Raw genomic sequence first — 13934 nt, 5'->3', positions numbered from 1 at the left:
TTCTTAAAAATTCAGTTTTGTTGGCTAATTGCTTAGTCTGGGCTTCTTGGGTGGGATTGCATGGGAGCTACCTTGTGACTTGGTTTATTAGCTGGTTTAAAAATGCAGTTTAGGGGCACCTGGGTGGTTCAGTTGATTAAGTGTTTGACTTCAACTCAGGTCATGATCTCACAGTTTGTAGGTTCGAGCCCCGCGTCAGCCTCTGTGCTGACAGCTCAGATCCTGGAACCTGCTTGGGATTCTGTGTCTCCCTCTCTCTCTCTGCCCCTCCTCTACTCATGCTGTGTTTCTCCCTGTCTCAGTAATAAAGAAACATAAAAGAAATTTAAATAAATAAATAAATAAATAAACAAACTGGCTCCAGCTCCTTAAAAGCACAACCAGAGGTTGCGAGGCTCTAACCAACACGCAGCCTGGAGAAAACCCAAGGAAGTAACAGAACCTCAGTGTGCACACTCTGCGGATGGAAGGTCATCTGGAAATATCAATCAAAATAATAAATGTTTTTTTAAAAATGCAGTTTACCATTGGTGATAAATTTTAAGGAGTTGATTCCCCTTGGCCATACTGACTAGAAACTAGGCTTACCTGTTTGTTAATCTATAGTAAATACCTGATACATTTGCAAAAGGTAAACTATAGTCTCTAAAGAAGACTTAATCGGTACAGAGTCAACCGAGAGTGTTATTTCCATTGTGCAGTAAAGTAGTGTTAATACTATGTCTCTGTTAATTTGTTTCCAAAGTGTGGTCTTAAAAAGAACTTATTTCTCTTGCTTTTAGTGGCATTTATTTTCAACTGGCTTGGATTTTGTTTATCCTTCTGTATCACCAATACCATAGCTGGAAGGTATGGCGCCATATGTGGGTTTGGACTTTCATTGATCAAATGGATCCTTATTGTTAGGGTGAGTATTGTGATAGTGTCTATTACTTTTATCTCTAAAGTTAAAATATATCAAGTTCTGTCTATGGTTCATGAATGTTCATTTTGTATATAGGAATTCAATTATTTTGAGACTTATTCTTATCTTTTATACTTATTGTAGTGATTTCTGTGGGGTGAACATTTTGTAACTTTATTAAATGAAAACTTGTCACTACCTGGAAAGAGCCTTGAAAACAAAAAAGGTTGAGTTTGAGTCTTATTTATGTCCATGTTCTAACCTTAAATTTTTAAATTGTTCTGAGCATTAGTTTCTTCATAATGGATTGGTAATAGTTGCTTCTCAGGATTTTTGTGAGGTTTAGAGGTGATCTCATTAAAGCATTTGCCCACTCACTGCACAAATGTGGTCAGTAAAGTGTGTCTGTGACTGTTGTGATCAGTCAAAACATAGAAATTTCTATCAGTTAGTAAAATTATTATGGATTTAGTGATTTTCTCACTCTTTTTTGGGGGGGGGGGAGTGGGTAGCATTAAGAACTCAAAAGTAAAGTAAGGCCTTTGAGGTGTCTATCAGAATGCTCCTTTTCCCCATTATGTTCCTTCTCAGCCTCTCTTCTCATTTCTCTATTCCGGGGATTCCCCCTCCGTCTCCTAATCATTTAGGAGATGGCGTGTAGGAGATAATGCCAAGTCCTTTTCTTTCTCCCCCTCAGCAGCTTATCCCATAGTAATTCTCTGTAACCATTCACCCACAGTAAGTAGTGTTGTTAGTATAGCTTCCCCCAGCTCTTTACCTTTGCCTTTTGAAGGCTCCTTTTGGCTCCTTTTTACAAAGCTTTTCTCTAGTTTCTTTAGGGTAAGGCCTAGAAGAATGATCAAGAGTGCCTTTATTTACTGTTTGAATAAGTTTTCTTAAAAGTAACCCACACATTTAAGTGCTATTGTATAATTGATCAAATGCATAATTTTGACAAATCATGTTCATTTAAACATTGATTCTAGTTGAATGGGTTAGATACTCCTAAAATATTCAGTAGAATCACCAGTAGAGTCACACACTAAAATAACAGCTTCTCTTAAGTGCTTCACACACTTTAGTAATGCACCCACATCATCAAATAGATTACAAAAATTAAAACTGGGTTTAATGTGTTTCTGCATTATTTTTAAACTTATCTACCTCCCAGAGTTTCAGTAGTCTTACCAGACCTTGTCTCTGTTCAGACCAGATGAAGGTTTTGCTTACTAATCAGTTGATTCTTGGGCGGGACCTATTGCATGGCTTCTTCTGAGGTTATTAAAACTAGAGCACTGTAAGAACAGGCCTCTGGCAGATTCTTTATCTAATTTCATTTCAAAAAATGCGGAGTGGATTCCCACTATTAGCAGAAATCTCTTAGGGTGTTATGGAGCATATGAATATAAAGAGATGATCTCTGCCCTTGCAGAAGTTAAACTTCAAAAGAGTTGAAGTTAGATATGTCCATTGGCTATGGTTATGTTAGTAATAGAATTAATTAGTTATTTAAGTAGGATTTTTCATCTTAGTCACAGAACACAAAATCATTTGAGGACTGTTTTTTCAGTTCTCCTAAACTTACTGTGTGTATTCTGAATTTATAAAAACAGAAAGTAGTCCATTATATGCAACCTATGCCTTAGAGGTATTAGCGTCTAATTCTTCATATACATCGGTAAGGTATATACTAGCATCAAGTTTGAACAGCAGGACAACTTAGTTTCCCTTCATAATAGTGGTACCGAGGGGTACCTGACTTGCTCAGTCAGAAGAGCATGTGACTCTTGATCTCAGGGTCGTGAGTTCTAGCCTCACATAGGTGTGGATATTACTAAAAAGAGTAAACTTAAAAAAAATTCATAAAGTGTGCCTTTAAAAAAAATAAAGTACTGCTGCTGAGTTAAGGTTAATGTTATGCCATTAGTGTATGTTGAGAATTGATACAAGAAAAGGATTTTTAAAGATATTTTGTATACAGTAATAATAACTGCCATTCATTGAGTACTTACTGTGTTCCAAGCACAGATTTCTTTACCAACATCAGATTCTTGACCCACTACCTGTATCAGTGATGCTCATGACAGTGCAGCCATTTTATTGATGAGGAAGATAAAAATTAAACAAAAAAAGTCTGTTAACTTGCTCCATGTCACCTAGTTTGTATGTGGATTAGAATCTAGTTTGGTCCCAATTCAGTGTCTGTTCTCCTGGTTCTGTCACTGCCTCTGTGACACTGCATTGTGACTTTTCTTATAATGCTCCAGGCAGTAAATTCCCGTGGAGCCCAGTGCTGAGACAAAGGGTTTCTCCTAAAAGCCTGATGTTTTATTTTATTAGACAATAAGTAATTTATAAATCATTCTGCAGCTTTTCTTTTTGTTTCTGAGTTGCCATGAACCTCAGATTTAACATAAATCTCTTTAGTCAGTTCTGGTATTATTTCTGTCCAGGGCTTTTGATCTTTTTATTATTTGTTTGAAAATGCATATGTGTTTTTTAAAAACTAACAACTCTTTTTGAAAGTAGACAGGATGTAAACAATAAAATGCTGGTGTTACATTAATAAAATAAAATTAGATAAATTCCTGTTGTTGGTTAATTTTTATTTTCTAAAATTTGAGTTTTACATCCTGGGATTGGCCAGCCAACATGATGGATTTATTCATTAAAAAAAAAAAAACAAAAACCCAACTTGGCTCAGCCCTGTAACTGTTGGTATAGATTTTTGCTCATTCATTAATGACTTCAAAAGCTTATTAGTTTATCCTTTTTGCATAATGGACTTTTACAAAGTCTCTCTTTGACTTCGAGGTGAGGGTAATTATGTTTTTCACCCAGAAGTAAATAAAGACTAGCTTTAGTAAATATTTTTGGTTAGAATGATGATGTTCTTTTCTGGTTGTCTCTTGCCAGTAAGTATTACTTATTAAATATATTCTAAAATATATTTTAAAAATTAGTTAAATGTATTGATTTGCTTCTTTATTTCATTTTGTTCATATAGACTCTAAAACCCATCTGAAAATCTTTTTTATTTATAATTAGTAATCACTTGATTAAAAAGTATAGTTCAGTCCTACTTTTACAAGCTATGTTTTCCTAATTTTTTAGCTCTTGTACATATTTTAATTATGTAGGAGTCTGGAATTTGCATGTATAATGGTACTTTAAAATTTTTAATCTCTGAAATTCTGAAACTGTAAGCTGAGAGTTTAGATTATAGTTGATTTATTAATTGTAAATACTTCCTATGGGAATACTTAAAGGTTTTAAAAAATAGATTTAGATAATCTTTAGTACATATGCTTCCTCAGTAGGACATTATTTATAATTTAAAAGAATTTTGGTTATTATCAAACCTATTACAGGATTTTTAAAAATGCTTTTTTTGGAAAATACCAATGGATAGTTGGAAATAATTACCAAAAAATAGTTGGAGATAGATACTTCTAATTTCAGATTTGAGGGCAAGTCTCCATTCAACAAAATAATTTTTAGTTAAATCAGATTCAGTATGGAGACAATGGAAACAGTAGATAAAACAATGTAATTTTTAATAGTTTTAGACTAGGTTACATTACTTTCAAAAACAACTATTTGGAGCATTGTTTCGGTACTAAAGAGTAATAGGGAAGAATTATCTGAAGTAACTCTGAAGAAAATTAGCCTGACTTTTTAAAAAACTTTTTTAAATAATTAAAATCATGATGTCCAGAGTCTAATCAAGGAAGAGATACCTGTGTTCCGTGTCCTGAAACTCTTGCCTTCCCATCTGCCTGTTCATATTCTCATTTCACAGAGCATATAAAACTGTCGTGGTTGGTCACTGATAGGAACTGTTGAAATGCCACTTCAAGGTTCATTTAGCTGTTCTCAGCTCACTGTGGGGAACTGAAGACTGGAGCATCTAGCTTGAAAATAAAAAGAGTCTAATGAGTTGGGGGTCTTTATGCGCCTAGTATTCTTGGCAGTGATTAACAGTAGGGGGTGTACAGAAGGTCAAAAGCTCTTCTTTTTAGAGGTCAGCCGAACATCCCCGTCTGATAAGATTAAACTAATGTGGCTTTTGGTGTTAATATCTAAAGCAGCGGGTTGCTGTAGTGTGTTTGGGAATGGTAGTTGTGGCTTTGAAGGATTATGAAGAAAGAACTGACATGTGAACTCTTTAATGAGAAAGTTGGATTCAGACACATAGAATTTACCTTTCTTTCTTACAAGCATCTTGAAATTGATTTTTTTTCTAAAATATTTTATATGTTTGTTAGCTATTGTATAAAAGATTTTAAAGAGGTTTTTCTCTCAAGTAATTACGTATGTATTACATAATAAGTAATTGTATATGTATTACATAATGTATTAAGCACTTTTTTTCTCTGTTCTTTCAAGTGCTAGAGATTATTTGAGGTACATCATTCTGAAATTGAGGCTAATCTATGATTTTCAAATTCAGACACATAAATATGGTTAATATATTTATGTTCACTCCATAGTTTTCTGATTATTTTACTGGATATTTCAATGGACAGTATTGGCTTTGGTGGATATTCCTTGTACTTGGTAAGTTTATTCCTATTTCAGTTTAATTTGCATTTACTTTAATTTTGATATTTCCTCAAATTGTAAGATGTAAACCCATTGTGTTGGAACTTAAGTGGTAATAATTTTTCTACTGTAAAGTTCTCCTATCCAAGCACTTAAATCATCTAAACTATTTGGATAATTATACAGAGCACTCTAGGTTTTGGATTTAAAATCCAGAGCCTGTTGATTTAAAGTGTCAGTGGTTAGATGATAATTAAATACTATAAAACTTGAAAATCCTAAAATGATTTAAAAAACGTCTTCAGCATTTATTTTGGAAAATATACATGCATAATTTCTTCTAATGATTCCAGGAAAAGTTGAGAGTAGGATAGTTGGATGTTCTGTGCCTTTACTTATTTTTGGAACATTGGAACGTTCTTAAACTTTTGAAGCATACCCTGCATTAATCTTTAATCAGCCAGGCAGAAGACTTCATGCCTTATGATCACAGTACTTTGTTGAGTTTTCTTCTTACAAGGCATGTCCTATTATTAATATCGATGACTTTTATGGACTTCCAATTTTTGTTGCCTGGTGATGTTCACTTTTAGATGTATGATAAGTTAATCTTAAAATCACATGATGCCTTTAATCCACATTTCAGATTTATTTACTGACATGAAGAATGTACTCAAGTTAAAAAGCCCACATTTCTCTAGTAACATTATTATTGTACCAGAAAATAGCATTTCAGTAGGTGGCAGTGTTTGCATTGAGTTTTTGTTTAGTCCTGCTATTGGGTCTTTAGGATCTTTACGGAAACAAATTCATACAGTTAGATAAGGTCACTAAAGATCCTGTATTCTTTCTCTAATAATTATAGTGAAATTATTCTGGTGTTGTGATTTTGTTAGGGAGCCAGACTCCTACGAGGGTTTAGGCAGTTTTTTGTATTGGTAATTGTGTTCTGACTGCCTGAATTCTGTGCTCATTATTGAGCTGCTTATTTAACAGTGAAAAAGTCTATAAAGTCTGTTAGGTGTTTAAGCATATTAGGTGAGTATATTTGCTTCTAAATATGTTTTAAAGGATTGGACCTTAGGAAGGTAACTGTAGGCCTGAGTAGAATGCAGAGGATGACCTCATTTCCACATCAGAACCGCATATCTAACATTTAGGGAACTATGAAAAGTTAATCCATGATAAAAATGTTGTTCTCACATATACTCAGAAGAATATTGAGTACATTGTAGAATACTGAGAAATAATAGTTGCTGAATGATTAGTTTCTAGATATGAATGGCCTTATTTTAGAAAATGACTGAGCAGAACAATGTCTTAGAAACAGCAGTTTTCAGAGACAAAAGAAGGGATTTCACAAATAATTTTGGTTTACATTACTCAATAATGCTTTTACATTTGGATCACAATAGCATTATCTTTGAACAGCATCTGCAAGGGCATGAGGGGGGAATTCGGAGGGGGAGTCCCAAATGGAAGGAGTTTAGGATATGGGAAGCAGATGTGATCAGATTTAGCTGAAATTTATACCGCTTGTTTAAGTCATTACTTGTATATCTTCTTTTTCATTTATTATATCCACGCTCTTTTTTTTAGTGCTTTGGTGACTTTCTTGCATTTGGGGTATGAATTTAGTTTAGGACTTTGCATTTTAAATGGACAGACTCTTCCTCTTGATGAGGAAAGCTGTATGTGTATATGTCTTCTCTTTTTGTTTTACAACACCCCCCCACCATTACTAGTTAAATATTTACTGAAATTAGTAAATGTTTCCCTTAGAATTCTTTATTTTAATATTTTTTTGTTTATTTTTGTGAGAGAGAGAGAGCATGAGCAAGCTAGCATGAGCAGGGGAGGGGGAGGGAGAGGGAGAGAGGGAGACACAGAATCCAAAGCAGACTCCAGGCTCTGAGCTGTCAGCACAGAGCCCTATATGGGGCTCAAACTGACAAACAGCCCATGACCCAAGCCGAAGTCAGAGGCTCAACTGACTGAGCCACCCGGGTGCCCCTCCCTTAGAATTCTATGCTTAATAAGTATATCAGAGAATTTACTAATAATGCTAATGCATTTTATGGTTAGCTGATATTTTTTATCTGCAACTTTAAAGCATTTCACAGGCATTGTTTTATTAATTACTCAGGAGACTGTTATATAAATGGCTGTTATTTAAAATTCTTGTTACAGTGAATACTGAAATAGATATAATAAGATCTATCCCAAATCATATAAGAAATCACGAGTGGTTGCTCTGTAAGTCTTTCCTGTTCTTATCTAAATTTGTATTATAAATTACTCTTTTATTATTACTTGAAAATAAGAAGTAATAGTTAAAATTATTTATGTAACACACATTTTCAAATGCAGATTTCATAGATGACAGGCACTTGATATTGCTAGACAGGCTTATTGGTTTTATCCCACAGTTGTTAGCAAATTACATGCATATATTCTTTCTTGAATACTTTGTATCAGTAAATATGTCTTAGTTTGTGCTTAGTAGTTGTACAAGTTGAAAAGTTTCATATAGGGGTGCCTGGGTGGCTCAGTCAGTCAGTCCGACTTCAGCTCAGGTCATGATCTGAATCGTGAATTCAAGCTGCACATCAGGCTCTGCACTGACCACAACAGCGTACTTGGGATTCTCTCTCTTTCTGCCTCTCCCTGTCATGCAATTGCTTATTCTCTCTCTCTCTCTTTCTCAAAATAAACACACTTAAAAACCCAGAGATTCTTTAAAAAAAACTTCATATAAAAATGGGATTTCTGTGAGTTAAATGAGATTAAGTGCATTAGGTAACTTTCCTATTTAAAGAAATGGAATAAATGTGGATTTTTGTATAATTCTGGATTTTCATGGCTGGATACATCTGGACTTAACAAACTGAAAGAATTTTTGGGACGCAGTAAACTTTTATTAAAATTTTCCATGATGGAATTACCATTATCATGTAAAATAGATTATTGAGTGAATGGAATTTTACAGATTAAATTCTTTAAGCCAATAGGATCTTGTTTATACTTGTCTGTAATTGTCTATACAGGTGCCCCCTCTGTCTAAGAACATAATGTATCTATTATTTTAACCTCTCAGGCCTGCTGCTTTTCTTCAGAGGATTTGTTAATTATCTAAAAGTCAGAAACATGTCTGAGAGCATGGCAGCTGCTCATAGAACAAGATATTTCTTCTTATTATAGAGGTAAGAAATCTTAATATAGTAACTGTTCCCTTTATGTATTCATAATCACCAGATGCATACTCTGTGTACTCATGTTGTTTATTTAAATTTAACATTTTAATATATTGATATCCTGTTAGCCAATTAATGAAATTTAGTAAAGTTGTGAACTTTTTAAGGTAGATTTTAAAAATTAAATTTCTTCATAAATTTTAATATTTTAAATATATAATGAGCAAACAAACTTTGAGACTTTTTATATTTCTTTTTTAAAGATTAACCATAGGGTGTAAGTAACCACTAGCACAAAATTTAAACGCTTGAAAAAATAGGCCAAGGCACTTACACAGAAGGGACTGGTACTTTGTATAAAACAGTGTGAAATTCACACGTGGTGAAAAAAACCAAAAACTTGTGATTGAAAAGTAATTTTCTGTGCAATGATCTTAACAAACTAGACTGAAGGGTACAAGTTGTGTGAAGAAAATATGAACTCTGATATTGTTTTCTTAAAGTGTGTCAGTTTGCATCAGTAGTGAAGGCTTCAACCTGAATAAAAGGGAATAAAGAAATGAGCAGGGTTTTTTGTTTTTGTTTTTTTTACTAGTCATCCAGTGAGTTTCTGGAGGCTATGTGCAACCAGTATATCTTCACATGAAGGGACCTTGTATCTCTACTTTCTGTAATAGACTCCTTCTTACTGAAATACAGTCAACATACAATATTATATAAGTGTCATGTGTATGACATAGTGACTTGACATTTACATATTTTGTGAACTGGTGATCAAAGTAAGTCGTTATCATCTGCCACCATACAAGTTTAATACAGTATTATTGACTGTATTCCCCGTGATGTAAATTACATCCCCATGACTGACTTGTTTTGTAACTGCAAGTTTGTGCCTCTTGATCCCCTTCACCCATTTTGCCCCCCTCACACCGAAACTCCTTTCCCTTTGATAGCCATCACTCTCTTCTCTGTGTCTGTGAGTCTGGATGTTATTTTATTGTTTCTGGTTTTGTGGGGGGATTTTTGTTTTTGTTTTGTTTTTGTTGGTTGCATTTATCTTTCTTTGACTTTTTTCACTTAGCATAATACCCTTAAGGTCCATCTGTATTGTTACAGATGGCAAGATCTTTTTAATGGCTAAGTAGTATTACGTCTTAGACACACACACTCACACACACACTCCACATCTTCTTTACTATGGGCACTTAGGTTGTTTTCATATGTTGGCTATTGTAAATAATGCTGCAGTTAACAGAGGGGCCCATATATCTTTTTGAAATTAGTGTTTTCATTTTCTTCACACAGATAGCCAGAAATAGAATTGCTGGATCAAAGAGTAGTTCTACTTTTAATTTTTTGAGGACTCTCCATGCTGTTTTGCAGCATGGTTGCCTCAATTTACTTTCCCACCACCGGTTCACAAGGTTTCTCTTTTCTTTATGTCCTTGCTAACACTTGTTTCTTTTTGATTATAGCCATTCTGACAGGTGTGAGTTGATAATCTCATTGTGATTTTCATATGTATTTCCCTGATGTATAGTGATATTGAGCATCTTTTCATGTGCTTAATGGCCATCTGTATATATTCTTTGAAAAAATGTCTATTTTGATCCTCTGTTCATTTTTTGGATTGTTTGGTTTTCCAGTTATTGAGTTATACAAGTTCTTTAACTATTTTGGATATTAACTTCTTATTGAATATATGACTTACAAATATCTTTTCCCTCCATAACATTTTTAAAGCAAGTACCATATACTTCATGTCTATAAATGATTTGAACTTTTAAAGTATTTGAACTGTATAAGCAAAACGTCTGCTAAAATACTTCTGTATCTATCTGCAAGTACAAAATGTTCAAAGTTACTATAACTAAGTAACCTTTTTATAAATAAATTGTATGGTTTTTTTATTTGAGCACTTAAACTTCATAACATGAGTTTTACATTATCTTATATAACTTTTTATTTCTCCTAAAGAGTAGAGTGAATTTAGTTGTATTTCTGGATAATATTAAAGTACTCTTTTAAATGTTCTTTTAACTCGGGGTACCTGGGTGACTCCGTTGGTTAAGTGTCCAACTTAAGTTCAGGTCATGATCTCACAGTTTGTGGGTTCAAACCCTGCATTGGTCTCTGTGCTGACAGCTTGGAGATTGGAACCTGCTTCAGATTCTGTGTCTCCTTCTCTCTCTGCTACTCCCCTGCTTGTGTGTTTTTGTGCTCTCTTTCTCTCTCAAAAATAGACATTTTAAAAAATGTTCTTTTATGTCTACCTAGAAGATGTCACATCTTCTCTTTAGCCACTAAAATGTCTTTGCAAGCAATAACATTAAGAGTGCATCTGTATATAAGAAAAAGGCAAAGTAATTTTACTAATTTAAGTGATATTCTGTGAGTCGTCAGTGTGATTATCTTGTTTGCATTTTTAAGAGTCTATAGTGTAAATATTTTCTAGGTACTTTCCTGTAGAAGTTAAATGTTGGAGTATATTCTGATACATGCTATTTTATGTCATCTTTACCAAAAGGACATTATATACTTGATGTACTACTGCTATAAAATGGGTGTTTGTACTATCATTTAGATAATTGCACTTTAATATACTTTAAGACTAATTCTTTCTTTGTCCCTAGACTACATCGACCAGACCTTCTTTTCTTATATCAATGTGAAATTTCCAGATCATCTGTAAACCTACAACTTTAATAGGGTAGAAGACTACTAAAAGCAGAAGACAAATTAGTGAAGAAAAGATAGATCTTCAAAATTGAATGGCAGGGTGGTTTATGCTTAAAGGCCAATTCTGTTCATTCTCTGAAATATTTATATTTCATCTGTTTTGCACATTTGCATATGTGCCCATTTAAAAGATATGCGTATACTTGAAAGAGACCATAAAGTTGTTATCAGTAAAGTTCAGTCATATTTGGTTAATCAGTGTTTGATATAATTGAAAGAGATGAGTGAAAGTCTTCCAGCATGTAAATGCCATTGACCTCTGACCTGACATTTAGTATAATAAAAATGAAATTATTAACCATGTCAAATGCTTTAATTTCTGGCTTCTAGATTCATCTAGTAACTCTACACATGAAACATCCTTTGTTAGATATAGTTTTTTGAAACCTGCAGTGCTGATTATAGAAAAGCTTTGTCAGATTTTTTGAACATGATATTTACATTATTATTTAGTATACTCTTCTGTAAATAACCATGCATAAATTACTTTCTGCATTGTTTTCTTAGAAACTGGATATCTTTCCATTAATTTAAAATTAAGTGAACTTAATATATAGAGAAAATTTGGGTGTTAAAGATAGTTTTAGGACAAATTTTAAGAAAATGTGGGTATTCCAAATGTCCTTTATAAAAAAAATCTATTGGTTTGTTTTTTTTTTAAGGGACATGCAAGTTTTAGGGATTCTCAATTGAGAAGGGTGGTTTTTAGCATTGCCATCTTAACGACTCTTGCAGGAAGAGATTGTATTAGATGTTATATTTATTTCATTTAAGACATTTTCGAAAATTAATTTTCTGAATAAGATACTCTCATTGCATCTGTCTTTTAAAAAGCCAATAAAAGTATCTTTCAATTATCATTGTAATAATTTTTTCTTTAGCTGTTTAGTTCGTTAAAGCAAATCAAAACTTGTACTAATAACTTTATTGCTTTACGATTGTAGGATTAACCTATAAACATCATATCTTGAATTGAGATATGCAAATTCATTTGTTTTCAAGTTATGGAAATGTGTGGAATATGGGGGTGTGGCGTGTGTGTGTGTGTTACAAGAATATGTGTGTCTGTGACCATTATTACAACTGGAATCTACATTCATAAGCTACTGCCATTTTGCAAATCATTTTATGTCTCATCTGTTTTCTTTTCAGTTATAGTTTTGCTTTTGGATGCCAACATTAAAAGTGATAGAAATTATATCCTCTTTTAAACTTAAAAATCATTTGCTACAGATATTCAAAACATAAAATTGGTTGCTCGTTTATTATTTGACACTGACTACTACTAAAAAAGACATCTAAAAGTATTCAGGGACATTTTTCCATATCTGAAAAAATAATTTATACTTTATAACTTCTTTTGTATTTCTTTGTATTTTCTGATTTATTTCATTGTCTTTGATAAATAAAACATGCAGTTCTGTTTTGCTAATTGAGCCTCCTATTATTTTTCCTCATTCATTCTCCCTGTATAGAATTTTTATTGTTCATTGAGGTACCTGTGTTACCCCCTTGAGGTCAAACAGTAGCATGGGGTAAAGAAAACAAAATATTTAATTTAGTTGCCTGATTTAGAAATTAAAATTAGAATGTACTTATAAGAAATGTAATCTCATGCTAGAGCTCTTCTTTATCTCATGTTAAGTCCCTGTACCCCTGTACTTCGCTTTTTTGTGGTAGTTTTTAAATACAATTAAGCTATCATGGTAATTTTAGATTACTAGGTCAGGTATCACATCACTTTATTAAAATGTAATATTTTAGTTCTTGTGCTATTTATACTTGGTTTCTGATTATGGATGTGTCACTTTTGGTCCAACATCAAAAACTTCATTTTCTGTTGGGATGTTTTCCCTTTCAAATCAATAAGGTTCAAGCATGCATGGATGCTCTCAAAGTGGTACAATTCAGTGGTAGCCTTAAATCTCATCATCCAACCAGGGGCATCAGAATAGTAGTTTTAAAAAAAAAAATTTTTTTTTTAATGTTTTATTTATTTTTGATACAGAGAGAGACAGAGCATGAGAGGGGGGAGGGGCAGAGAGAGAGGGAGACACAGAATCCGAAGCAGGCTCCAGGCTCTGAGCTGTCAGCACAGACCCTAACGGGCTCAAACCCACAGACCTTGAGATCATGACCTGAGCTGAAGTCGCTTAACTGACTGAGCCGCCCAGGTGCCCCTAGCATTTCTTGGCCCTTGCTGTCCCCCAAAGCACAAAAGTTAACAGTGCTGAATGTGATACTGTATTTAACTGGAGTGACATATGTCCTGAGTTTGCTCAGAAACAGTTGTGATTATTTGTTTTCTCAGCTTAAATAGTGCCTCTTCTCTGAAAAGCGTCCTAAAAAGGAGAATAAGTTATATGATCACTCGATAGCTGTACCTTTCACTGAGAGGTGACTGCCTAAACCGCAGTCCTTTGGGAGAAGGAGCTGGAGTATTAGGTCAGGAACTAATTGTTGTCGTCACAGCCTTTCCTAGCCAGTTCATTTGTCTGGCCTGTAGAATACGCATAGTGTCTTTTTTTTTTTTTTAAATAGAAATTGTATTG

General features: G+C 33.6%; 1 protein-coding gene across 1 annotated transcript in view; it reads left to right on the top strand.

The window, feature by feature from the left end:
- NDFIP2 (Nedd4 family interacting protein 2) overlaps nucleotides 1-12814 on the top strand; it is a 68086-nt gene extending 55272 nt beyond the window's left edge. Inside the window, exons 5-8 of the mRNA XM_029936548.1 lie at nucleotides 783-907; nucleotides 5398-5464; nucleotides 8547-8652; nucleotides 11277-12814. Coding sequence (XP_029792408.1) covers nucleotides 783-907; nucleotides 5398-5464; nucleotides 8547-8650 — 296 coding nt within the window. The 3' untranslated portion in view covers nucleotides 8651-8652; nucleotides 11277-12814. The remainder of the gene's footprint in view (nucleotides 1-782; nucleotides 908-5397; nucleotides 5465-8546; nucleotides 8653-11276) is intronic.
- Nucleotides 12815-13934: the final 1120 nt, after the last annotated feature.

This window comes from Suricata suricatta, chromosome 4, assembly GCF_006229205.1.
Source record: "Suricata suricatta isolate VVHF042 chromosome 4, meerkat_22Aug2017_6uvM2_HiC, whole genome shotgun sequence".
Taxonomy (NCBI): domain Eukaryota; kingdom Metazoa; phylum Chordata; class Mammalia; order Carnivora; family Herpestidae; genus Suricata; species Suricata suricatta.
Note: the sequence above shows the minus strand (reverse complement) of the source record. Positions and strands in the feature narration are given on the sequence as shown.